The sequence below is a fragment of the Mesoplodon mirus genome (genome assembly GCF_964341445.2).
Source record: "Mesoplodon mirus genome assembly, chromosome: 12".
NCBI lineage: Eukaryota > Metazoa > Chordata > Mammalia > Artiodactyla > Ziphiidae > Mesoplodon > Mesoplodon mirus.
The window spans coordinates 71459005-71486735 of record NC_138988.1 but is presented as its reverse complement, the minus strand read 5'-3'; the positions used below and the strand labels follow the sequence as shown (position 1 = coordinate 71486735).

Genomic DNA, 27731 nt, shown 5'->3' with positions numbered 1-27731 from the left:
ATTTTGCAGTCTGCAGGTCCTGAGGTCATCACTGCTGACAGCTCTGATCACTCTCAAAGAGTGACAACAACCAGGAAACAACTTTTCTAAGAAAACTCAGGGGTATAACATTAGGAGAGACAAAAACAACTCCAACATAATCCGACATCTTTTTGTTATTCTTTTGGTGGTTTCATCTCCCCCAACTCTACCCTTCTGTGTTGCCCACCACACACACACACCCCGCCACACACACACACACACACACCTTCCAATATAGAAGCCTTCTTTGAGCTACTGCATGTTGAGAAAACATGAAAAGTGAGAACATCCTCAACATCACTTTCGAACTTTTGCTTCCATTTTAATAGCCAAAACAGCATTTATATGTTTCAACAGTACAATATTCTTGGTTTTAGCTTAAAAACTAATTGCCTTGTAACTCTGTGAGATCTATTCTTTTACAGAAGTAAATTCAACAATAAATGATTCACTCAATGGTAAATGATGAGCAAAATGAATAGTAAAAGCATATTTTTCATACGTGTTTTGCTAAAAGCACTATCATTAACACATTATCAAAATATACCTTTCACCATATTATTTGCCATCCCAAACTTCAGTTTGGAAGCATATACATCTATTACGGTAACTACTGGGACATAGTGAAGTAAGCTCACTGAGGTGGGATCTGTAATTTGACACTATAAAGTGATGCTCTAGGTCTGATAATACCTATTCTCACCTGATAAGTAAAAGCTTGTGGCAGGTATCTAGTGAGTCATTATATCCATCAGGGATGACTTCCTCCTCTGGAGCATCTTTATCAAACCAGATTTTCCATCCCTTCTCATTACGAGATATCTAAAATAAATAAGCTGATTAGCGAGCCCCAGGAATATATGCAATTAAAATTGAATAACCTGAGAAGGTCATTCTTTATAGGCAGCTAATTTTTTAAACATGACCACACTGTTTACATTTTTCTTCAGAACCAGTGACTCAGATAGATTGGATATTATGATTCCCTTTCAGTTTTTCCATTGCTCTTCTACGTGATTCGCTAAAATTAGGACTATGTATCAATTACACTAAACGACTGGGCAGGAAAAAACATAGACCAGGGTTTCTCAATCTCCGCACTATGGGCATTTAGGGCCAGATTAATTTAGTGTTGAGAGAGGCTGTCCTGTGCATTTTACGTTGTTTAGCAGCATCCTTGGCTCTATCAATTAGTCACCAGGAGCACCTCTGCCCCTGATTTGTGGCAATAAAAAAGGTCTCCAGAATTGTCAATGCACTCTGGGGTGTGGCACCAGGTTGCCCTTGGATGAGAACCACTGACATAGACCACTTTGATACCCAAACCTGTACATGTGGACCTCTACTTAAACTAGTGATAGATGACAAAATCAAAACTTTTATTTTCCTAGTCATCCCCCCACCTTGAGACCTTAAACCTAAGAATGGATGAAGTCTCTCCAAGAGCTGGTCTCAAACACCTGTTCTTTCAGAAGCATGGAGAGAACCACAGGTTTTCAGAGATATTAAAGGATGCTCCCTGAAGTCCGAGTGCTGTCAAAACTAATTACAGAAACTATAGATCGGTGAGCCTGACGCTGCTCCTCAGCAACAATCGGGCTGGATTATTTAGACAGTGTCTGAAGCATGTTTTAAAAGCCATGGCAAGCACTAATAGCAAATATTTATATAGCAGATACTATGTGCCAGACCCAAGGACTGTACTTTTACTTCTATTATCCCCATTTTTTACTGAGGCACAGAGAGGTTAAATAACCGCCCAAAGTCCACACCATACAAGCAATTCATCATCTAGGATACAGACAGGGTGCAAGTTAATAACAAAACAATTGCTCTGTAAATCAGTTGCTCCAACTTTGTCCCTGGGATGCTAAAAGATGGAGGAGAATTTCTGAAATGTTTCACAGCTGTCATCTTTCTCTGAAGATTGCAGTGGCTCTCCCTAGTTGGCTGCTGCCAAAAGAATCTGCCTGGCGCAGGGCTTGGAGGGCCTGGGTGCTGCTGCAGCCCCACCCTACTGCACTGGTACCTATGCTCTGCTACCCAGAGTGCCCCCTGCAGGTCTCCTCCACACTGGCTGCTAAAGAGAAGGAGTTCCAAGAAGAAACAGGGTGCGTATTCTCAACCTACTGGCCTTCCATCTGCTAATTTTGACTCTACCATATAAAGCTTTCAGGGCGAGCTGCATCTGTGATAGGATAACTCCCAGCCCCTTGCTCCTGTATTTCCCATTCCTGGCCCTCGCTGCTAGCAAAACCACCTCCAGGTGTTAAACAGTTTGGCCTGGGATGCCAAGGCAGGGCAGCTGCTCTTTGAGGCTATTTTTGTTTCAATTTCTGACACCCACTCCTCTGGGAGATTGATCTCCTGTTTCCTCCCTTCCTCCCACAGACAGGCCAAACTCTTGGCCATCTGATGGCAGGTCGCCCTGATGGCAAACTTCTGCAAGTTTGTGGAGAATAACTCTTCCTCTTCCCTTCTGGCCCATCCAATGGTGTAAAAGAAGTTGGACAGAAATAACTCATGGTGTCATGAGCATGGGGTCAAATTACAGCTTTACCATTTATGGGCTATGTGGCCTTGGGCAAGTGCTTAACCTCTTTGAATCTCAGTTATCTCATCTATTAATCATGTCAATAATACTTCCCTTGCACAGTTATTATTGTTGCAAAGTACCTACCCATAGTAAGCAGTAGTAGCCACCAGATTCTACACCAAGGGTATTTAAAATCTAACTGACCGAGGCAAATGATACTGTATATCCTTATATTAATATAACCCGTCAGCAGAGGGGTGATTTTTCCCAGTGGTACTTGAAGGCTGCCTTTACCCAGTCTCGGACCAGACCCAGACCACTTTTTTTTTTTTTTTTCAAAGTATTTGTTTGGACTTGGAAGACTCAGCTGTAGCTGTAGTACAAAACAAAGCTTACTGTCCACCACAGATATAGTCTAGGGACTTTATCCAGTTGACTCTGACCCAACCATGGTGAATGGGTAAAGAATACATAATGTTCCAGAAGTACCCCTAAACAGACACACCTAGTGTACTCTTGGGAGGGGGACAGGATGTTTGTGGAGGGGAGGGAATCACATGGTGACAGTGCGAGGCTTCTGCCATCCTCAGCCTAGGGATAAGGCTACCAATCACTCACTTTGTCCATCACCAGCAACCGTAAAAAAGATGATTATCAGCATTTGACACTGGGAAATTGCAGGCCCTCCATTGGTGACACACAGGCATAACCAACAGACCTCAGTAATAAACAACTGTCTTTATTCTGAGTTGCATAATTGTTTTCTGGTGAGAGTTGAATCAACAACTAATCCACAATAACCAATTTACATTTTCAGATAAGAAAAACAGGTAAATCGGGGTCTGTTTCACCATTTTCACCATTATAACTTCACCATTTTATAAATATTTTCACCATTGAAATGACTGATTTTTTATAGAAGGACCTCAACCTCTTCACTTGCCTCAAATTCAAATTTGCACAAATAATTTCATCATAGGCATGAAAACATGGAGTCTACAATAAAAGGGTCCACCCACCCAGAATAAAAGCATTCTGATTCTGACAGCAACTCAAGCAGGTTATAAATGATCCATGCCCACCACACAGAAGTAAAGGCAGTTGCCTGCACCTGTGAAAAGATTCCTTGCGATATCCTTCTGGCCACCGCCCCCAACCCCCCAGGAGAGCCACAGCGCCTTAAAGCTACACAAGTGTACTGACTCCTCTGGGTGAAGGGTTTGTCACCAGGAGGCCCCAGTTTAAATGGCCCAGGTGCGTTTGGGTTTACAGATCAGTACTTTTTTCCATCCCTTTATTACCTGGTTCATAATTTCTGCAAATTGCGGAAGTTTACTCAGTTCCACAAGATTCAGCCAGGTCATATCAAGGATCCAGCGAAATGGTTTGGGAGGGCAGGCTTTCAGATCTAGAGCTGCTCCCCCTGTGGAAAGGCGTCAGTGGGAATCAGGTCAGCTTGTGCTCTATTTTTTAGAAATTTATTTTCCAAATAATAAAAAATGAGATAACCATATCACACACAAAAATGGGAAAATTGGAAAATAATCACGTTATAGAAAATGTAGTTATCTTTTTTTGGTACAGTTCCTTCAAGTGTTAGTGATTTATACCATCTTATACAGATAGCAACTCCCTGTCATTTTTCCCTGCAAAGAATTTTTCTCAGGTGGTTGCAGATGTTTGCCTTTTTATTGTTTTTTAACTATCTGAAATTTATAATTTTGATATCAATGAATCGGTTGATCTTTTCATGTGTGATTTTAAAAGTCATTTCTTAGTCATCACTCCTCCAGAAGTTTGATATTCAATACTATTGAAATATTTTTTATCAGGTCAAAAAGATGGATAAATGGATAGATGAAGGGATGGAGGGAAAGAGGAAGAGAGGAGTATAATACATCTGTGGGTTTTTAAGGGGGTAATTATGTTCAAATCATTTATTCATTCATTGATTCAACAGACATTCACTGAGCCACCTCTATGTATCTGGCATATTCCAGGCACTGGGGATAAAGCAGAGGAAACCCAACATGGCTCCTGCTCTCACTGAGTCGAGTGGAGAATGTGAGTGATAGCACTGGATTGTACTTTGAAGCAAATCACAAGTCAAATGAGCACATTCAGTGTGACAATCTCCACCAAGATGTGTGATTATATCTGCACTTTCAAAATTCCTCTATTGCATGTCTTTAGCAATGTTTTATCATAATAATTCCAGCTCTGTTGTTTAATTCAGATGTATGCCAAACAGTGGTTCTTGAACTTTTAAATTCTATAACCCTCCTGAAGAACTCGTCAAATCCCTCCACCTCACTTATCAACCCGGGGACAAAAACAGGGGAGGTGGTGGGTGGAGGGGACTACAGGTCTCTGCTCTCCCCTCCGGCATCTTCCTGAGAAGGTGAATGAGCTGAAGTACTCCTTTCGTGTAAATCCCTTTGCTCCACCGTGGAGTCAGGGGCTCTGAGTGCCACAACACCTTTAGAACCTGTAAACCTTCCTCCCACACGCCCCCACCCCTCGCAGCGACCAGGTGAAAAAGACCTTACTCTAGCACCATTTCTGCTAACACTGAGTTTACCATAGGAGAAGCAAGCCCTAGAGTAAATCACCTGCAGATTTAAGGGATTCTCTCCTCTAACATGGAGGTAGATGCATACCTTTTCTTCTTGGTTGTTTCCCCCTCACAGTGATTTCATGTAAACATATACCTCAAAGACATCAGGAGAAGATATTTAAGCTACATCAGTGTTTCCAACATATCATGCACCTAAACTAACCCAGAACAATCACAGCCCATCCCATTCCCCCAAATATCCTGGCTCTGCCACTTGCTAGCTGCATAAACTTAGACAAAAACTCAGTTTCTCTCAGTTCTCTCTTCTTCCAAATGAGTGTAATAATAGAATCCATCAGATTGATTGCTGTGAAGATTAAATAAATGAATGTATGTAGAAAGCCAACAACAGTCATGGCCCAGAGTAAGAGCTATGTAATCATTAGCTGTTATTTTGACATTAACTCTCTGTTTTGGAAGGCTAGGTCCAATCCAACCTGGAAGGCAAGAGGAGACCCTCTAATGTGTCTTTCTGTCCATGGTTTACAATAAAAGAAAGATGATGTCCTTCTAAAATAATCAGGTGGGGGAAACAGGTATATCAATTACTCTACAGTGCAGGATTGCCCCTGGTATCTGTTTCATTTTTCAAAGTGTTTGGACATTCTCGGTTGAAGAAGAAAGTCAAAGCCACCTTCCAAGTATTGCAGAAAACTAGTAGGAATTAATACAAAGGGAAATCAAACATTTCTGCTATGATAAGTCTTTCTTCTTTCCCTCTTAAGTACTGAGTTCAAAATGATAAAAAATATCAATGATCTAAGGGCCATATTTGTTAACTTTGTAAAAAAACATTAAAAACAAAGTCCTACCATCTATTTTCTTAAAGATTTTTTTTATGTGGACCATTTTTAAAGTCTTTATTGAATTTGTTACAATATTCTATTTTATGTTTTGGTTTTTTGGCCAGGAGGCATATAGGATCTTAGCTCCCCGACCAGGGATCAAATCTGCACCCCGTGTATTGGAAGGTGAAATCTTAACCACTGGACCACCAGGGAAGTCCCAAGGCCTACCATCTTTTAAAAAATAATTTGGTCAAACTGTAAGCCAGTTCAAAACTAATACAAACTGTACAATAAACCAGTTTTGATCTTTTTAAAGCTCTTTTACTGCTCTGACAGTGCTGACTGTACTGACAATCCACCTATCATAAAATCCCAAATTAATCTTCTAAAGCATTGCTCATGCTACTTCCCTGCTCATAAAACATTCGATGGCTCTCTATTGCCAACTCAATTAAATCCAAACTCCTCTCACCGACTCTCTTGATCCTATACAATCCGGTTCTCCCTGACTCTCCAGTTTTATGAAACGGAGTCACAGATGTGCTCTAACCACAGTTCAGATGTGCAGCCTTCTTTATTTTTCTGTGACAAATCAAATCCTCCTCACAAATTCCCTCCCCACTGTGTTGCTGCGTTTCTCGGTCTCCTCTGATTTAAAGACTTCCGAAGAATACAGTCTCTTTCAGGGAATAGCTCTGGCTTGGCTGGGTGTGCTGGGTAGGGAGAGGTGAGGTGGGGTGGGTTTGTGTCTTGATGGGGAGGATGCCTCAGATCTAAATGCTGCTCCCTAGGCTTCACTTGTCCCAGTCACAGGCTGGGATCCTCTGAGCCACGACAAATCCTGTCTGACCTATGGGGGCATTAGGCTGCAGTCCACAGAGGCTGGTACTTTGTCGCTAGTTATAAAGTCCCCCTGTCCTGCAACTTCTTGGTTTGAACCCCAGACCCTCGCTGTGCACCAGCCCTCTCTGCATTTCCACATCCGCACTCCCGCCTGCCAAACCTTAGGCTTATCCATCTATCCACTACCCTCCACCGATGCTGTGATGCAGCTTCCATGTTGGATGTGGCTCTGGGGCACTTCCCTGCTCTCTTTGAATTTGATGTGGCCACGCATCTTACTTTGGCTAATGAAATATGAGCGTGACGTGTGTCACTTGTGGGGTAACCTTTAAGAGCCAGCACACAATTTGCCACATCCTGTCCCTCTTCCATAGTAATTATGGAAGCAATTTGGATTCCTGGGCGACCATGACAAGCATGTCAGATAGAGAGTAAAGGAGAAGTATACTTTTGTTGTGCTGAAATTTGAGGATTATTTTTATGGCCACAAAACCTGGCCTATCCTGACTAAAACTAGGTCCCCAAATCACATTCATTATGCCCCCACTCTGACACTTCTCAAAGTAGCTCTTCTTTCAACCATCCAGACCAGAAATCTTTGCACAGAGCAGAAATCTTAGACTCATTTCTGACCCTCTCTTGGCTCTTACACCCTGTCCTTTGTCGTTTTACTTTCATGATCTCTCATATTTGTGGCTTCCTTTATATTCCCATTGTCTTCACCCTAGGATGGGAATGCATTTCCTGTGGTTGGGAAGCTTATAACAGACTCCCTTAAACCACTTTTCTCTAATCCTACACATGTCTGCCAGAGTAACCTTCCTAAAGAACAATAAAAGGATCACATCATTACCTTACACAACTCCTTATTTCTTATCAGATCAAGAAATCCTTCCTCTAGGAACCAAGCCTCACCAATGTACATACTCCACTCATTTCTTTTTCCATGCTGTTCTGTCTTAGCATGGAAGTTTTCTTCATTTCTACCTATCATCCATGGTCCATTTCAAATGTCACTTTCTTCTTTTGGGGGAGAAGGGCTGCCAGAAAATGATTTATTAAACTACTTATAAAGATCAAAAAAGAAATAAGAAAAAGATTGGACCATTTTCCCCAGGTATCAAATAACCTGAAAAATTCCTGGCTTAACCTGCAAAGGCATACTTTTCAAGGAGCTTTTCTTGATCCCACCAACCACGTGTAATCTCTCCCTCCTTTTAGATATAGCACTTTGTTTTTAGCTCTCTTATAACACAGGTTATTCTGCCTTAATTTTGCAGGGTTTTTTTTCAATTATCTTTATTTGAACTATGAGACTTTTATTTATTTTAAAGCAATGTCTGGTTTTTCCTTGTATCCCAAACACCAGTATGGCAGGTTTGCATAGTATATGCTCAATAAATACTTGTTTAACTGAATTCAATGAAAATACCACTCTTTTGTCTCCTTAATTATACTTTTAACATGGAGATAAGCAATGAGCAGGGTTCTCTTCAAATATAAAATACAAGTGTGCTTTTTGTTACAGTCTTAAACGTCATTATAACCCCTTGCTTAAGGAACTGGTCTCTTGCAGTAGTAGAAAGCTCATCACCTGAATCACTATTCTCCCCTTTAGCATTTGGGTCTCCTATTCATAAGCAACAATGCTCAAACTTAATTTAATTACATAACTAAAAACTGCAGAGTTAACACAGACCTGAAATCAATCATCTTGAGTAACCAGAATAAAATGAATGGAAATCGGCGGGGGAGGTGGGGGAAGAGGTATACATAAAGAACTTCACTTCCATTAGAACTTAATTCCTCCGGATATTACAAGAATGGGTCTACGGGACATCAAAGAGCATATCTCAAGCAATCTCCTTTACATAGCACATCCATAGCCCAAACCCTTCACCTTTAATGAGAGCCTGAAACTCTCTGTGCTTCACTTTTCCTCTCTGAAGATCGATTTTTAAGGTCACGAGGAGTACAAAGAGGAACTTGTGGTTCTCATACAAGCCTCTGACAGAATATGTAAAAACTTCATATGTCAGATACTCAATAATATTTGTAATTCTCTTTTGAGGCAGTGGAGACTTCTCAGACCTGCAATATGTTTTAAAAATCAAAGAGGTAAAAATCCATTTCTAAGACAGTAGGTAGGAATACACACAAAATTTGGGGGTCAAGGTAGTGAGGCCCCACCTGGCCATGGACTGGTCAAATAACTTCAAGAACTGGGCCAGCGAGGTCTGGTACATGATGTTGACCATGCTCATCTCTGTGAGGAGAAAGTAGAGGATGCTGCCTCGGGTGGCCGCGGGCCGGAACTCCTCCTGGGCTGTGTTAATCTTGATCTCTGTTTCCGCGGCCACGTGTAGTTTCTCACTTACTTCAGCTGCTGTCTGCTTGGTGGTGTGGAGGACACCGATGAGAGATTCGTCATCTACCAAGGAACCTAAAAACCAAACAGGAAAGCTGTGGAACACAAGACGGGAAAGCCGCGAAACGAGATGCATCACTTCTGAAATCACCGCGTTAATTTTCAACTTGACTTCTTCAAAGCCCACAGGATGGAAGGGCAGTACCTTAAGACATGAAAGGCTTCCAGTCTAACCAGGCATCCAATGCCTGAATCCGTTCTAAACGTTCCTGCCTAGGGTTTGTCCCCCACTCTGCCTGAAAATCTGCAAAAGCCAATTCTCAAGGCAGCCCACAAATCTGGTCTTCAAATGTCTGAAGAAAATTCACATCTCCCTCCAGTCCCAGTGGTTTCAGCTGTTCCTATGACGTGGCTTTCACCTGCATTATCATCTTGATGGTTCCCCTCACAGTATCACAGGCTTTTCCTTCCCACTTGTCTCACAATGTGAGTTACACACCAGCTTACAGGTGAATTGTACTTTCTCTACTCCTGCTTTAGTTCAACAGTCCTTGACATTGAGAACTCTGGTCCTTCTATGTCTCTAACGAGTTAGGAGACAGTGGAAGTGTCTAATCAGGAAGAAAAATCCTGATTTTATTTTTAGCTTTACTCTTCATTATTGTTTTTAACAGACATAACATGTCTATGACGATAAACATAAAAATAAAAATATCTCAATTTTAAGACACAGAAAGGTGTTCTGGAGGTGCTGAGATAACGGTCAAATATCTGCAGAGAGCGGTGCTCTGGCCTACCTAGAAGCAGGTGGGTGCTTCTGGAAGGCGCTGTTAGTTGCTCTGATGGGCACGCGAGGTCTGCTAGGGAAGTCCAGATTGTGACTAACCTCACACTCGTGGCTGGAGCCTCAGTCATTCCTCCTTGGTAATATTTACAATGCCCAGAGGCATCAAATGGCTGGGAGATGTCATGGACCAAGAGACAGACAGCGTCGTCAGCACAAGCACTGCAATGAAGGCAGATAAAAGGCCTCTTCCATGAGGTCACCTTAAAGTGCTGGAGACTGCTGTGAGAGTAACCCTTAATGTATTTCGGGAAGGCTACGTTTTTTTGTTTTTTTGTTTTTAAATCCAAGGGTTAAAGTGCTTTGGGGAAGTATTCATCATTAGATTGCTAATGAATGGTAGAATTTAGGTTGCTGTAATTTGCCTACTACAGAACAATATATCCCAGGGGGTGGTACGATGATCTGACTGCCCAGAGGAGAACCTATCCCTGACTTCTAAGTGGGAGGTCAAGTCCAGAGTGACTGAGCCTGGGCTGCTCAAGTGTCTCTGACAACGTTACACACATCATAACCCACTGTGGCAATTGCATTTCAACACCAAATGAAAGAGTCAATCTAAAAAACACAAAATAGATTGAGCACGTTAGTCTCCTTTCGGCAAGCAAATTAGCCTATTGTGAGTCACCTAGCTCTGTTGGGAGCCCTTATTTTTCTCAGGAGAGAGCAATTATATCAAGAGAACTGTGTTATTATCAAATGCTCAGATGCCGGTTGCTAATTCAGATATCAAATTCTCTGCAGTCCCTCTGTAATGTCTAGATGGAAATTGCCTCTCGCTTGTTTTTCCGGGGATAACTCAACTGTTTCCTAACATCTGTAATCATGAGAGCATTGAAAAGAGGGTACAAGAAATCCTTATTCACAATCCATTATGTGATTATTTCTTAATAACACAATACCTTTTGTAGCACTTAATTTGTAGAGGAGGTTATCTTCAAGTTCTTTCATCTTCCGCTTATTAAAAGTCACATCCTCCAAAAGTTTAACCCTCTCAGACTCTAACTCCTGTTATTAAAAAAAAATAACATCAGAACTGTAATTACCAGTTATTATGGCAAATGCAACCTACTAGTGTTTATTATTCATTTTTAAAAGTTTAAACCAAAGTGCCATTCAAATGACACTACCAAAGGGAGGGGATATGGGAACATATGTATATGTATAACTGATTAAATTTGTTATAAAGCAAAAAAAAAAAAAAAAAAAAAAAAACAAATGACACTACCGTTAGTCAAATCTATCTATTTGTGTTTCTGTTTCTCTGGACAGTTTTTTAAAGATTATGCCCACTAGCATTAAGTTTCCATAGCACTTACACTGGCATGCATGAGATAAACCTGCTAGAAGAATTTTGCTCAGCTCTCTTCCCAGCTTTAAGTTTTTTTAAATTAAGAGTGTCCCATTCTCTTGGCCCTGTTCCCACATACCGCCTCAGTCAGAAATGCTAACTTCATTTGCAGTCAGAAGGGGTAGAAACAAAGAAGCATTAATACCAAGTAACCAAGAGGCTACTCAAGCCAAATGGAGCTCCTGAGCTGGGACCTGACTATAGGAACACCAGGTACCTGCTTAGACATAGCCAGCTGCCAATATAAATCCATTTTCCGTTTTATTGCATCTTCTACCAGAGGGGCTAAATTGGATGTCTGGAAGGTATATTCTTTCCTACATAAATAATATAGTCTTAAAATTATACTTTGAAAAAAATTTCAAACTTTCAGAAAAGTTACAAGACTGGTACAGTGAACTCTCATATACCCTTCACCTAGATTCCTCAAATAACATTTTGCTTTATCACTATTTCTATATAATGCTTTTTATCATTACTTTACTATTATTGCTGAACTGTTTGCATGTGTCATGATACTTTATCTGTAAAAACTTTAACACATCTCCTTAGGCAACAGGACATTCTCTCATACAGCCATAGTGCAATTTTCAAATTCAGAATATTTAACACGGATATAATACTCTTGCTAAATATAGAGTAAATTAAATTACCTCAAAAGCGTTCTTTATAGCATTTTTTAATATTACTTTAAAATTTTTTTTAATTTATTTAATTTATTTATTTTTGGCTGCATTGGGTCTTCATTGCTGCACGCAGGCTTTCTCTAGTTGCAGTGAGTGGGGGGCTACTCTTTGTTGCAGTGCGCGGGCCTGTCATTGTGGTGTCTTCTCTTTTTGCAGAGCACAGGCTATAGGTGCGTGGGCTTCAGTAGTTGTGGCACATGGGCTCAGTAGTTGTGGCTCACGGGCTCTAAAGCGCAGGTGCAATAGTTGTGGCGCACAGACTTAGTTGCTCCGCGGCATGTGGGATCTTCCTGGACCAGGGCTCAAACCCGTGTCCCCTGAACTGGCAGGCGGATTCTCAACCACTGCGCCACCAGGGAAGCCCTGTAGCATTCTTTTTTTTGATCTTATACAGAATCACACACTGTACTTAGAATTGCACTAAAAATGTGTTTTTAAACTACTTATTTGAGAAAGTTTCTTGAAAAACTGCTACAGAAATACCACCACTTTCAGAAAGTCTTCCTAAACCAGTTTGTCAGTTAAAACCCACAGCACGGGGCTTCCCTGGTGGCGCAGTGGTTGAGAGTCCGCCTGCCGATGCAGGGGACACGGGTTCGTGCCCCGATCCCGGAAGATCCCACATGCCGCGGAGCGGCTGGGCCCGCGAGCCATGGCCACGGAGCCTGTGTGTCCAGAGCCTGTGCTCCGCAACGGGAGAGGCCACAGCAGTGAGAGGCCTGCGTACAGCAAAAAAAAAAAAAAAAAAAAAAAAAAAAAAAAAAAACCCACAGCACGGCATTCCTCTGTACATCTACTATGGCTTGCATCACAATCTATGTGTCGGCTATATCCCTCCAACTAGATTCTGTGCACCTAGAGGGCAGGAACTTGTCCTATTAATTTTTAAAAATTGAAGTATAGTTGAGTTACAATGTTGTGTTAATTACTTCTGTACAGCAAAGTGATTCAGTTATATTTATATATGTATATATAAATATATTCTTTTTTTATATTCTTTTCCATTATGGTTTATCATAGGGTATTGAATATAGTTCTCTGTGCTATACAGTAGGACCTTGTGTTTATCCCCTATTCATTTTTGTATTCTTGACAGCACTTATCTTGAGGCTTTGCAGAGAAGCGACTCAACCTAATAAATATTCGTTAAATTGAAGTGTACTGAATTTAGTTCAACAGCTTTATTTTACATCTGGGGAAACTGAGGACCCAGAAATATTAACTCCAAATAACATGACAATATAATACACACAGCTAGTTACTAGCAGGGATGAGCCTAATATCCTTGTCCCCCAACTCCAAGACTAGTATACTGCCATTGTCCTAGTGGCTTGCAGTATTTGATGGGGTAGTGATGAAGATCATGGCTGTATTTGCAGAGAATAGCTAATGAATTGTCTTCATTAAAGCAGTCATCCCAACAGTGGCAGTATAGAAATATGTGGACAAAATCAAATCATGTTAGCGTCCTTTTCAGTGTGATATGGAAAAACAAGCATCATGGTACAATGGACAACTTGTGAGTTTTACAGCATGAACTGTAGAGCTTATCTATGAGGCTTGGCAGGGTGGAAAGTCTACGTGCTCTTATGGGTTAAGACCTTATTCTCCTTGGTCTCCATTTGTTCATCTGTAAGATGGGGGTGTAAGAGCAGGATTGTTAGGAGGGTTAAACATCACAGTCAGGATGTCCTCCTGCAGATTAAGTGTGCACTTTGTTTTTTCCAGCAAGGCTGGCGTTAGCATCCTAGCGCATCTCTTGAAGAGGAAGCTAAGGACTAGAAGAGTGGGCGTGGGGTGCTCTGGGGACGTGGAGTGTACTTTAGATGGTGGTGTGGGCTGCCTTACACAAGTTAGTGTAGCCTGCATGGGGGATCTGGACCAATGAGGCACCATCTCAGAACAGACCAACAGCACCAGGTAGACCAAGAAGGAAGGACTAATTTTCAACAGTTGACACCACATGGCCTTAAGAGGTGATCGAGGCAGTGAACTGAGGGGTCCATGCTCTCTGCCAGACTGTGAAAGTGAGACGGTTCCCTTTCTAGATTGCATAAGCCCTGGGCAGTTTCTTGGAAACTAAGATCAAACAACTAATGAGGGGGAACTTCCCTGGTGGTCCAGTGGGTAAGACTCCATGCTCCCAATGCAGGGGGCCCAGGTTCGATCCCTGGTCAGGGAACTAGATCCCGCATGCATGTCACAACTAAGAAGTCTGCATGCCGCAACTAAAGATCCCGTGTGCCACAACGAAAATCCTGCGTGCCTGCAACTAAGACCTGGTGCAGCCAAGATAAATAAATAAATACATAAATATTAAAAGAAAAAACACCAGCTAATGAGAGTGGAAGCTGGAACTAGGCTCCTTTTACTCCACCAGACTGGCCGCCTTTCAAGCGCCTGCCCCAAGTTAGCCATTTCTTATTAACCAGGTAGGATTTTACTTCTCTTTTTACTGAGCCCTCTATTTCTTTGGTGTCAGTATCATTTTTCTTTTCCTTTTTGAATCTTCCTCTGTATTTGTAGCCATCTGTTCATATCACTTCCTTTCCTCCTTTCCTTAAGTCTTCTGCTGCCATTCTTTCTCTCACCCTCCCATTTGATGCATCTTTGGTCTTATTATTTCTAACCTTACCTTTTCCTTGAAACCTTAATACTAACGTTAATTATATTTTAGCAAATATAAACTTTCTCAGATTTTATGGAAATATATTTTATACAATGCAAATATATAAAATTATATTTTATACATAACATTTAATGTTTTCTGAGCTTTATCTTAAAACTTAGCTTAATCTATGTCTCTTAAAATCTGCCAGCCTTAACTTTTTCTTTTTTTATCAGAACCCTCAATTATACTTAATTTCTCTGCTTCAGTGTAAGTTTCATTTAATTAAGATAAAAGTATGGCTCTCTAGATCATTAGATTGCTAGATTGTGGTGTTTTCAATTACAATCAAGTACTATCAATTACTATTGCAGTGTAGTAGTTGAAACTACTATAGTGGTAACAATACTCATTCAGAGCAAGTTCTTCTTTTCCAGGATCATTATTTTATTGAATTTTCCAGGTGTATCCAAGACTATTCATCCATAGGTCGATAGATATGAAAGTCAACATACCCAAAGCTTTAAAGTCAGCAGTAGAAAGAGTGGTGTGTGTGTGCACGTGTGGTTTTGGTGCTGGAGGAGAGGTGAGTTACATGATTTCTCAACAGGACTTGAGACTACAAAACAAATATTTATGTTAACAAAGGTAACTATGATTTGCTCAATTTTTTCTTTTCCATATACTCAACAATTTCCCAATACATTTAAAACATTTATTATAATTTATTATAAGTAGAAGTTCTTTACCTTGAGAAATTATTACCTGTTTCTCTGTTAGAATTACCCTCCTTAGTAACTGGTTCTCAAGTCCTTTCATGGTAACAGTAAAATCAATGACTGACGTTTTAGCATTGATCTCAGGGGTAAAGGCAGGGTTTGGTAACTTTGTTGTAATATAAAGTTTAAATGTATCCATGATATCACATTCCTTATCTCCGACCTTCACCTACATCAATTCAAATATTAAATTACAAACAGCTTAAAGGACAAGACAAGAAATTTGGGTTCAATTTAGAAGAGAGTTTATCAAAAGTCAGTGCAGTGAAATGAATGAATTACAAAAATCAGTTGTAAAATTTTAATCAGTGATCTTAAATAACAAAGCTTATTCCTTTAGAATAATTTAGACTTCTGGTCCTGCCTGAAAATGTTTTTAGCCATGACACCAAGCAAATTAAATGAAAAATTTATCCAAAACAAATATTGAATAAAGGAAAACTCAGACATGCCTCATATTTGACTGTTTTTTCCCACCTGAGGAAATTGTTTCCTGCTATGGAAATTTGTTGTGTTTATAAGAAGTGTTATTTCTTTTTGCATTTCACAGTCATATCTGAAGCATATTTGATAAGAGAAAGGGTTAATGAAATTTTCAGAGGAAAAAAATGCCAACTTTTTTTTCCCAGAAAGATAACAATTATCTTAAACACCACAATTTTCAGTGTATTAAAAACAACTGGGTTTGCTACCTAAAACTCAGGTGGAAATTATAACATTTTAAAATGACTTAAATTTTTAATTAATTTTAATCCTTCCTGTGATTGAAAACCACATTGCTAAGGCACTAATTCTCAGGCATCATGACCTTCAAATTGCAGATAAGAATCTGGGTCTTTTAAAAGTCCTTCAGGAATGGACATACTACGACCTCTTCTGGCATATTAAATATGGCATATAAAAGAATTCACATTATGAAGAAAATTTTTCTGAATAAATCTGTCTTTGTTTAATGAGAAAATTGGCATTTTTATTCACTGATATTCATGAAATTAAGTTGTCCAAAGCAAAAAATCTCAGTCAGAAATGCTGTCATTCAATAAAACCACAGAAGCCTAAAAGTAAAGAATGAAACCAATTAAAAAAGAGACACTTGTATTGAAAACAATTCATGTTATCACCAATGATCGGGAACTGTATTCCACTGCTTCCAGCAAAGTCTGTGAGTTTGGATTGAAAGTTAATAAAGAGAGAAATAAAATCAATGTCCATAGACTTAACTAAAAATGCCATTTTATCCAGTGAGGAAACACAGGCTTTATTGTATAGATGTATACATAGCTTGAAAACCAACTTTCTCAGAGCTGCTAAAATGTACATATTTTGTGTGTAACACTAATATATTATTATTATGACAAGATGCCTTTCCTTAATATGTTAGTTTCAGATAAATGGCTATTGTTACCAAGATATTGTTCTCCCCCTGTATTTTTTATATACTATTTGTTATAAAAGGAACACTGAATATGAGTTTGGAAATAATTTTTTCCAGCATGTCAAATAGAACCACCTGAAGGAAATTGTCTTCACTGCTATGCTCAAAAAGATAAGTAGATGTCACCATTGTTCTTTTCTTCTTTTCCTTTTCTTTTTTTCCCCCTTTTTCGAAGCTCACCTTGAAAGTGGTGCCTGATTTAATGAAATTCTTTTCTAATACATTATCCAGGGCTGGATCCAGCTCTTCACGAATGTCCTCAATGAGAAGGGGTCGGCCCAAGGAAAGACTGTCCTCCAAATGCGTGCGGAAATACTTATGGTTCAGAGAGGTTACCTACAAATAAAGAGATCATTGTTATATAAACGTTACAAAGAATGTGCCTGTTCCTGAGTGGAAACCAGAGATATGTTGGATAAATGACTAAGAATTCTAAGGACTGTATAGGAAGCCTTACTTATAAAAATGAAAGTAACAAACAAAAATTAATTTTCAAAACTTGGTGGGTCATGACTTCGTGGAAGCCCTGGGTGTGTAATGGGGGTCTCTCAGATCAAAAGAGGAGAATCAAGTGGCATTCCTTAGATGGAAGGTCAGAGCTCTGCTCCGGCAGATGGAAGAGAAGTGATCAAGGATTAATCCTTTAAACTTACATAGCTACAATCATTCAGAGAAAGCAAACTAACTTGCATTTTTGTGATATTCACTTATCTTCTCAGGACACCTATGAGATGAATAAGTGATTAAAAAATAAGCATGAAAATGTCAAAAATGATACACTGAGTCAAACTAAGGGTCCATCCATGTATTCTGTCTCTAAGAGTGACATAACATAAGAATATGATTCTTTGCATAAAATCAACCTAAAAGACTTATACATTCGCTTTTTATATTTTTACATTAAAAAAAATTAGAATTCTGAATGCCTGGTGGGGCCCCCCAATTTTAGATCAATGTTTGTTATTAGTTAAAATAGACACACTGGGCTGGTTGATCTTTGCATTAGCCCACTGGCTTTGAACTCTTTACTTCTCCAGTGATCCCTCCCCCTGCCTAAGTGTGAGGATTCCCAAAGGTTCAGTCCTCAACTCTCTACCTTCTTATACGCTATCCTCTGAATTCAACTATTGCCTTTATGCTACTGTGAGTGCTGATCCTAAGATGCAAGGAAGATCCACTGGGACAGCAGGTGATTAGGAGAGTGAAATTAAAAAATATTATCTCCCACTTGCAACGAAAAAAGGTGTGGAATTGAAAAATTAAATAAGTCTATCTTTGTCCTGTTTTGGTTAAAAAGGAAATAACTAAAACAAAATATCCTGCACACGAAGGAATTTTTTCCCCCAGATGGATAGCTTTATTTATATAAATGATGTGCTGTGAAAGACCTTACTATGAGTTGATAAGGTAAATGAATCTAAACAAAGAGCTTTAACTAGTTTACTTAAACAAGATGAAACAAGGTCCCAGGAAGACTAAACGTAACTGTCCTACTCTATTCCCCAAGACGCAAACTCTATTTTTGTGATGTCCTTCCCAAGTGTGATAGTTAATTTTATGTGTCAACTTGACTGGGCTAAGGGATGCCCAGATAGCTGGCAAACATCTTTTCAAGGTGTGTTTGTGAGGTTGTTTCTGGAAGAGATTAGCATTTGAGTCAGGAGACTAAGAAAAGAAGATGGCCCCCATCCATGTAGGTGGGCATCATCCAACCCATTAAGGGCCTGAATAGAACAAAAAGGTGGAGGAAAGGCCAATTTGCTCTCTGCTTAGGTTGGGACATCCATCTTCTCCTGCCCTTGGGACTTCAGACTCGGACTGAGGCTTACACCATTGACTCCCATGGTTCTCAGGCCTTCTAGGGTTTGGACTGGAATGACACCACTGGCTTTCCTGGGGCTCTAGCTTGTACATAGCAGATCTAGGACTTCTCAGACTCCATAATCCCATAAGCCAATCCCTTATAATAAAACTCTTTCTATATATCTATACCTAGATATCCTTTCAGTTCTGTTTCTCTGGAAAACTCTGACTAATACACCAAGTAAAAAAATAATTTTCAAATTGTCAATTTATTAAAGATTACCTTTATCCACCTTCAATATCTTTTGTAAACTTGAAATAATATCTTAGAGTCATAATTTCAGGTTTAATTCACTTGATTTTTCTCATGGAGGAATGCTTGTGGTAGCCACCACAAGAGCCTGTATTTCCTGCACGGATACTCTGGCATTCAGGCTTTACAAAGTAGTCAGTGGATTCTTTATAGGGGAATTAAGTGAATACATTCTCTTTCCAGAGGTTAGAGCTGTAGGTGCTGGAGATGGCATTGAAGATGGCCTTCATGCAGCCCTGGACATATAAAATATGTTTGGTTTTTCATTTATAAAGTGTTTCATTTTTCATTTTGCCTTCCTTCCCAAGCACAGAAATAATAGTTTTGTTTCATTTTGTTTTCTTTTATTTGTGTTTGTGCATGTGCTTATCCACATATTCAGAAAAATAATGTTTTCTGAGTAAAAAGGATGCAGTTCAATTTGCTTACATTCTAGCAGTTGATGGTTTTTAAAATAAGGAAGTGTCTCTGGCATATTTCTGTTACTTCCTCAAGAAGCTTCTTGGGACAGGGTTGCATCAGGAAGGACATGACTGAAGGCTATCAATGAGTTTAATGCCGAAATGGAGAGATAAAGACACAATCAGGAAAAATAAGAATAAGATGAGCAGGGAGATCAACAGCCAAGGGAGACAAGAGGAGTGAAGAAGGGAGCAAGGGACAAGTTATAGCTGAGCTGGATCCAGGGAGCTAGGTTCAGGAGCAGGAATGCCACTCATGCACTTCTGTGTCTACAGCTCCTCAGGAACTGCGTTCTCATCAACTCCCTTTCCCTTAACTCTTCCCTTCCACTTATGCTCACTTCCCAGGATTTTTCTGGGTTTTCTAAGTAAACATAGACTGGAGTCTTAATGAGGTGGGACTATCTTGAGGTGATCCAGAGTGCTAGACAGTGTCCACGTGCCTGCAAAGCCCTGATCTCAGAAGGAAATCTTTCAATGTTTCACCATTAAATATGGTGTTTCTTGTAGGCTTTTTGTAAATACCCTTTATCTGATTAAGGAAGATCTCTCCTAATCTTAGTTTGCTGGAAGTTTTATCATGAATAACTGTTAAGTTTTACCAACTGCTTCTTCTGCATTTATCAAGATGACCACATGATTTTTCTGGGTTTGTTTGTTTGTTTTCCTGTAATGATGACACACTTTGATTAATTCATTTAATTCAATAAATATCAGAATTACTACCCTATATAAAGAGCTGTGCAGAAAATATAAAGATGGTGTAAAACCATAAGCCTTGCTAACAAAAAGTTTATGGTACATTAGAGATAAAAGACAAACGTGCAAAGAACAATAATTTAAGGCAGGCTCCTAGTCCATAACAGAAATACAAGATGCGTGAGGAGTCAGGACAGGCTATATTAAGCTGGGGACTCAGGCAAGTTTGGGTAAAAGTAGCATTGGATGTGGACTTTGAATAATGTTTAAGATTTTTATCTGGGATGTAAGTAAAGTGGGCAGTTGGGTGGAGAAGACATTCTGGTTAGCAGACATAGTACAAGCAAAACTATGCATCCAGAAGGCTTGGAACTGGGAACAGTGTCGAGGAAACAATGAATAGTCCATATTGTAATACTGAATTGAAACATCAATGTAACAAGATCTCCAAAGGAGCCAGGAATGTTGGAGTCCTGCCTTTGTCTACCTCTACCTTAGGATTAACACCTTGGTAGAATCCAACTCCAATAATGGACTCTAGCATGCTATGTGGTACTACCAAGTGGCTGAGCTAGGTTGGAGCAAATGGCCTTAAACTGAGGAATCCCAAGTCTTATTTTTGTCATTTTCTTATAAGCCCAAACTCAAGGCCCAGAATAAAGGCCACATCCAACATTGGCAAAAGCAATTGAGCCAGAGAATGGGCAGAGAGAAGGAGAGTGAGATCAAGAGAGAGCACAAAAGAGAAAATAATCAGAGCATTTGTCCCAAATCACTGTTACAAAACTCAAGGCTGTAAAGTAGCAAACAATTGTCATCATAGAGATGACAACATTATGACTGACAGATTCAACTGAAATTGTGGGAAAACGCCATGATTTCAAGATTACTTTCCCATGCACCAAATGGTACATACCTGCAAGTCATTTTCTTTTTCCTTTGATTTAATCCAAGTTTTGCCTTGAGTTTGTGGGTCTATGAGGAGTGGGTATCTGGTGGCCTTTGTCACAATGATGCCGTTCTGAATGGAGAGGTCATCTCCTGGTAATCCCTGCAGCCCCCACTCACCAATCTGAATAAGAGGAAATAGAAGTGGCCATTCAAAGGAACACAGGAAGGCTTTCATTAGTGATTAACAGTGCCACGATATAAAAGAATTTAAAATTTGGACATATTTTTCCCATTGAGACTATGGAACAAGTACCTAGAAAAAAATCCAAACTCGTAAACGTGAACCAAACAACATCAAATTAAAAGAAACAGATTTATCATCTAATAAATCCTTTCTCTAGTAACCCAAGACTAGGTTTAGTCCTTTATATTGTGTTTTCATACTTATGAGGAAATATTGTAAATTGATTGCATATTAAACCTGATTTGGGGATTCTGAAGCATGGTTGCTGAACATTCAGAGAACAGCAGGGACTTGAAATATGGTGAGACTGGGCGGGTGGTGGGATCCAGATGGGCTGGAGGTGGCAGAGATAATGAATATTCTGAGACCTCAGAGTAGGTAAGCCCTAAGGGTTAAGTCTCTGAAACTTCCCTTTCCTGCCCTCTGGTTCTGCTTACATGGGGGAAGGGACATTGCATAGCTGGAGGCAGAGAAATTAGGGGAGATGAAATATTATATTGGTAGGAACTCATTAATGATGTTTTTCTTAATATTTCCTTTCAAAATCAAGAGGGAATTGCCAGTCTGGCTCCACGTGGTCAACAAAATCATCCAAGATCCAATGAGCCAACCAGCCTCCACCTTCGTTAAATTATCCCAGCTCCACCAAAGGCCACAATCGACAAAGAATATCCTGGCCCACTTCACCTCACCTGTGCCCAGTGCGTCTCCAATACATTACTCTTCCCTGTAAGGACCAGTTGAACACTGTTTGAATTGAAAAATATTAGTTTTTGACTTTTAAATAGTGGTAACTTGAAATTAATAGTTTGGCTTTCCTAGGGAAACTGCAACTGGGGAACATATTTACAAATCAAAAAGCAGCTCATGAATACAGATTGCCTGGAAAGCATTTCATACCACAGGAGCTCTGTAAAGTATACTAAAAATTGACAGTGGCATCAAATTCCTAGCAAGGAAGGTTAGTACAGCAGTGCATGATATTACTCAGTGATGTCAGATCATGCTATTTTATTATACTGCTGGACATTATAAAAAGATGGTTAATGATCAAAAGAAAGTTAATACCAGTACTTACGGCCAACTAACACCTACATTTTCCTAGAATGTTTGTAAGAAAATGTGATTTAATGGGACTGGTGTAAATAATGGAGGGTTATTAGAAGAGCTCAGTATTAGCAAGCCTATAACTCACAAATGATCTTTTCACTCATAGCAATTGGTATTAATTGAAATTGCAATTAATTAATTGCAATTGGTATTAATTTGAAAGCAAGATTTCTTAAAATGCAAAGGAACTTTTGTATCACAAAGAAAAAAAATTTTGTAACACTTTAGCATTTTCAAAACAATCTTTTCAATTAAATTCAAAAAGAAAAAACTAGGTGTACCTTAATTTCTTAGTGAGTAGGAAATAAAATGAAATTCAAATAATGCTGTAAGGAAAGTAACACTTACTGTTGGAGGATCCACCAACATTGAAATAAGATTCAGATTTTCAGTGAAAGGAATCTTCCGTGCTTTCAACTCTGCCTCCCATTGATCTTTGAGCAAATAGTTCCTAAATATCTGATTGAAAGGACCAAGATAGGAAAGGAATCCAGTGCACAGCAGAATATCACCTACAAGTCTGTTAAGAAAAAACAAAGTGAATCACTAACACATTTTAAGTTCTCCCAGTAAGGAGTTTGAAAGGCCACCAGGCAGTTTTGTTACTAGATGAAGTCCTTCTTTGCTCCCAGCTTAACACTTGGCAGCCAGACATGGAGAGACCATGCAAAAAGGAGCCTAAAGGCTCAAAACAGGATAGGGGTGGCCTCATTCGGAGTAAGTCAGGGAGCAAGAAAGAAGGCTCCTTTCTGAAGCCTACAGGTCCTGAAGCTTGACTTCCAGATGAGGAAAGCATCCTTTTCCCATCCCATGCCCTAGTCTTATTCAGATTCAATCTTGATTTAACCACTACTTCTTCTTCATCCTCATTTTTTTTTTTTTGCCATTCTCCTACGCCTCTCTCATTCCCTCTCTTTCAGTTTTCAGAAGACACCAGCCCAAGATACCTTTCCATTTAGAACAAACTGTTGATCCACACGTTCAAAATCCTTGAGGTGAACAGTATAGAACTGGAACTAGTAACTAGATTGTTCTGGCAAATCCAGACAATACTAGAAGCATTCTCACACCGAAAGCCCACATTGCTGAACCAAAATTGAGGTTAAAAATGTTTCACCAAGTTTTCTTCCTTCTCCATTTTACTGAGAGTGTGGGACTCAAGCTCTAAGCACTTCCTTAGATGATGGGATTCTGAGATGGGGATATGGAAACAGAGGAGAAAAGCACTACAAGGAATGAGACTTTATGTTCCCCCATGCCACAAAGAGGTGGCCTTTGGGGTGATGACTAAGAAGGAAAGCAACTATATCAAAGACCAAAATTTATACCTATTCATCTGAGCTTTGAACTCTTTGCTTTGCTGAGTCCATCGGACTTTTTCTCCACTCAGTCCATCGATGAGGGTGGAAGCTGCCTGCATCTTTTTCCGGCACATGTCAGCATCATTAAGCAAATCCTACATTCATAAAGGGAGAATGTCTCAAAGAGCTTCTTAAATTGTTTAATCAAACATCCCTTATATTCACACATAAAAATACATGAAGGAATTTCTTAATTTGCAAAATAAATATAATCTAAAAATATAGTGTCAGTAAAATTTTACATATTAAATTCTTGTAATTCATTCATAATATAGTTATTTTACCTTATGAAATTTCAAGAAGAGCCATTTTGTAAGAGAGAATCCAAATCACATAACTTAAATAGTATTTCTATTAAATATTCTCAAAACTATAAATATACCTTTTTCTTGGATTTAATAATAATTCTGAGTTCTATGCAGTTTACAAAGGATTTTTTTCCCCAGAAAAATCCTACATGACAGTAGTATGCTGAAGCCAGCTTGTATCAGCTCAAAAGAGTCAGTTGTTACATTTTTCAGAAAATTTGTGAGCTGGTGTTAAACACAGCCATTATTAAAAATTAAATTACAGTATTAAATTATATAGCTCACAACTAAATTACATAAACTTATGTTAAAGGTAATAAATAATCAAAATTCATCAATTCCTAGTTATTTACTACATTTTCATATTATCTATACTCTTGAGGTTAAGTTCATTGCATCTGCATGGTGGAAATAGTATATAATGGCATGCTGCATCTTTTCCCATACATGCGTTGTCTTGTCACATTGATGACTTAAAATGGACAGTGTCAGGGGGTACCTAGACCACAGAAATCAGCAAACACTGCAAATCAAGTCTTTCTTCTCCCCCTAGCCTCCGCCCCGACAAGCTGATTGTTGAACGTTTACCAGACCACCACTGCTTACAACCTATACCATAAGGTTGTAGCTTTATCTGTATTTAACAGATAAAGTTAGTCAATCACCCCCAACTGCACAATTCATAAGTGACTGAACTGGATATCAAACCTAGTTTTCCGACTCCAAAGTCAGTACTCTTAGGTATGACATCACAGCTTCTTCTTATAGAAAATAATTACTAAAAATAGAAAAAAGAATGTAGAGTGTTAAAGATCCAAAATAAGTAGACATAGCCAGTGAGTAAGGGCATTCAGGTAAATTTTTTTCAGTGTAAACATTTGCCTGATTTCTAAACACAACACATACTTGTGTAACATTTCAGTACGTCATATTAGTAATTTCTGTGTATTTAATCTCACCATTTTCTCATTCATTGCAGCATCAAATTTGGCTTGCACTTTATCCAGCTCAGCTTGCTTCTCATCCAGCAGTGCCTGGGCCTTCCCCAGTTCAGCGTTGGCAACTGCTAAACGGCCCTCCTGCTTGGCCAAGTTAGCCTTAAAAGGAAGAAGATGTGATTAGTGTAGAGGTGTATTAGTGCTACAAAACATTCGTGCTTTTAATTGGTAAATAATAGCATAAGTTACTACATAATTTTTACCCTATTTGGAAGTCATCTGTTTCGTTGTCTTCAGCTGGGGAAGCAGAGAAATTTCATTAAAGTTCATTTTTTTCCTTTTAATTATTAATGTTCAATATGGAAATCACAGAAATGTATGGGAAGGAGAAAAAAAATTACTCATGATTTTACCCAGAAATAGTCTGTGAGTATTGTGTCAAGAAGTGGATAACTAGCATTTTTTTTTTCACTTAGAGTAATATAATTTCCTCACATCCTTAAACACTTTTTCATGAACATTAGTTATATGGCTGCATAATATCCCACAACTTGGATATATCATAATTTACTTAACTTTTGTCTTACTTTTAGACATGTCTTTCTCCCCTCCTCCCCATTTTTTTATTATTATTTTTTAAAATTTATTTTTGGTTGCATTGGGTCTTTGTTGCTGCATGCAGGCTTTCTCTAGTTGCGGCGAGTGGGGGCTACTCTTCGTTGTGGTGCGTGGACTTCTCACTGTGGTGGTTTCTCTTGTTGCAGAGCACAGGCTCTAAGCTTCAGTAGTTGCAGCACGCAGACTCAGTAGTTGTAGCACATGGGCTTAGTTGCTCCACGGTACGTGGGATCATCCCAGACCAGGGCTCGAACCTGGGTCCCCTTCATTGGCAGATGGATTCTTAACCACTGTGCCACCTGGGAAGTCTTCTGCCCATTTTAAACTATTATAAATAATGCTGTGATGAATACTATTGGGTATATAAATATTTAGGATTGTTTTCTTGGTAAAGATTTTTTGAAGTGAAATTACTATAATAGTAGTTTTTCCTCTTTCTCTAAGTCCTATAGCATGATAATTATGTTTCTTATAAATTTAAAGTAATTAATCAGTAAAGTAATATAGCCCTAGAGCCTTCTGGGGTTGAAGTTCCTTTGTAACTTTCTTATTTTCTTTCTCAGTATTTGGTTTTTTGAAATTAGCTATTTTTCTCAGGAAATTTTAAGTTCATTTAGATTTTCTAATATATTTACAAATAACTTTAGATTCTGCTTTTTAATTATTTAAATCTATAATCTGTAATTATATGGATTTATCTTTTATATTCATTACATATCTCATATATATATATATTTTGCAAAGCACCAATTCTTTAATTTTACTACTTTTTTCTAATTTTTAATGTTATTTTTTTTTTTTTTTTTTTGCTGTACGCGGGCCTCTCACTGTTGTGGCCTCTCCCGTTGCGGAGCACAGGCTCCGGACGCACAGGCTCAGCGGCCATGGCTCACGGGCCCAGCTGCTCCGCGGCATATGGGGCACGAACCCGCATCCCCTGCATCGGCAGGCGGACTCTCAACCACTGCGCCACCAGGGAGGCCCTAATGTTATTTTTATTAGCTCTTTCTACTTTCCTTAAATTGTCTGTGTGTGTGTCTATACTTATAAGTGAGTATATACTGAAGTGTTTAGTTTCTTTGATTCACTTAAAGGCTAAGAAGGTAGCATTTTGGCTGCATCACAAAAGCTTTGGTAACTAGCTTTTTGTCATCATTTTCTAAATAGAAGTGACTAGCTTTTTAAAAAAAAAATAAGCATTTTATTTTTATTGTTATAGTCAGAGAATGAGGTCTCAGAAATTTTTGCTTTTGGGAATTGAATCAAAGTCTTCTAGAATAGAATATCATCAATTTTTGTAAATGTTTCTTGGACACTGGAAATAATTTGATGTTCTTTGTTCATATGAAGAAAGCTCAATGTAGCTATTCAACCTTAAAAATAATATAGTGTAAAATCTCTATATAATTATTAATTTATGCCTGCTCAGGACTGGCTACATAAAAGTGCAAAATGAAAATGCAGAACCCCTTGTTTAAAAATTAAGAGGGTGATAGCAGAGCATTAAGCCAAGCACGGTCCCTTCTAAAGCTGGCCCTCTGCCTACCAGATCTGTTGTGGATTGATAGCATATGCCACAATATCAAATTACAGGATTTTCTTTTTTGCTAAAAAACTCCACTTAAACTACTAATGGATTTTGCCTTATGTAACTTGACGCTATTTTATTTATCGCATAAAGCATTATTACAATTAAGTCTCACTATGGATCATAATTTTTATCAATAAAAATAACTGTTCTTCTAAGTGCTTTTTTTTTCTTGAATTCTACATTTATAGTAACACTTCTCTCTTGGTATCTTTTTGTTTGGGTGTATTTGCTATATTTGCTTATCATTTCCCTTTGTTAAAACTTTAAATTTTCTCAAAGCTACCTATGTGCAGAATTTAAAGAGGCAGACATTTCTATAAGGCTTATTAGAAAACAGTAACCCTCTGGCACCCACCCGCTCACCACTTTCCATGCCACTTTCAACAAAGTGGAAAGAGCAACCACTTTCAACCCTTTTAGCTTTATGGGACAGACTTGGGGGCGGGGATTGGGGGTAGTGTATGTCTGGGTGATATATTTTATGAATCCTTTGCACTCCTGAGAATGTATTTCTGTTC

General features: G+C 38.9%; 1 protein-coding gene across 1 annotated transcript in view; it reads right to left on the bottom strand.

The window, feature by feature from the left end:
• Positions 1 to 27731, bottom strand: part of DNAH8 (dynein axonemal heavy chain 8) — a 328140-nt gene that overhangs the window by 86780 nt on the left and 213629 nt on the right. Inside the window, exons 71-81 of the mRNA XM_082637824.1 lie at positions 25026 to 25163; positions 23726 to 23853; positions 22746 to 22917; positions 21069 to 21224; positions 17057 to 17212; positions 15428 to 15610; positions 10920 to 11025; positions 8996 to 9248; positions 8706 to 8896; positions 3859 to 3980; positions 725 to 843 (exon numbers count right to left, since the gene is read on the bottom strand). Of these exons, the coding sequence (XP_082493950.1) occupies positions 725 to 843; positions 3859 to 3980; positions 8706 to 8896; positions 8996 to 9248; positions 10920 to 11025; positions 15428 to 15610; positions 17057 to 17212; positions 21069 to 21224; positions 22746 to 22917; positions 23726 to 23853; positions 25026 to 25163 (1724 nt within the window). The remainder of the gene's footprint in view (positions 1 to 724; positions 844 to 3858; positions 3981 to 8705; positions 8897 to 8995; positions 9249 to 10919; positions 11026 to 15427; positions 15611 to 17056; positions 17213 to 21068; positions 21225 to 22745; positions 22918 to 23725; positions 23854 to 25025; positions 25164 to 27731) is intronic.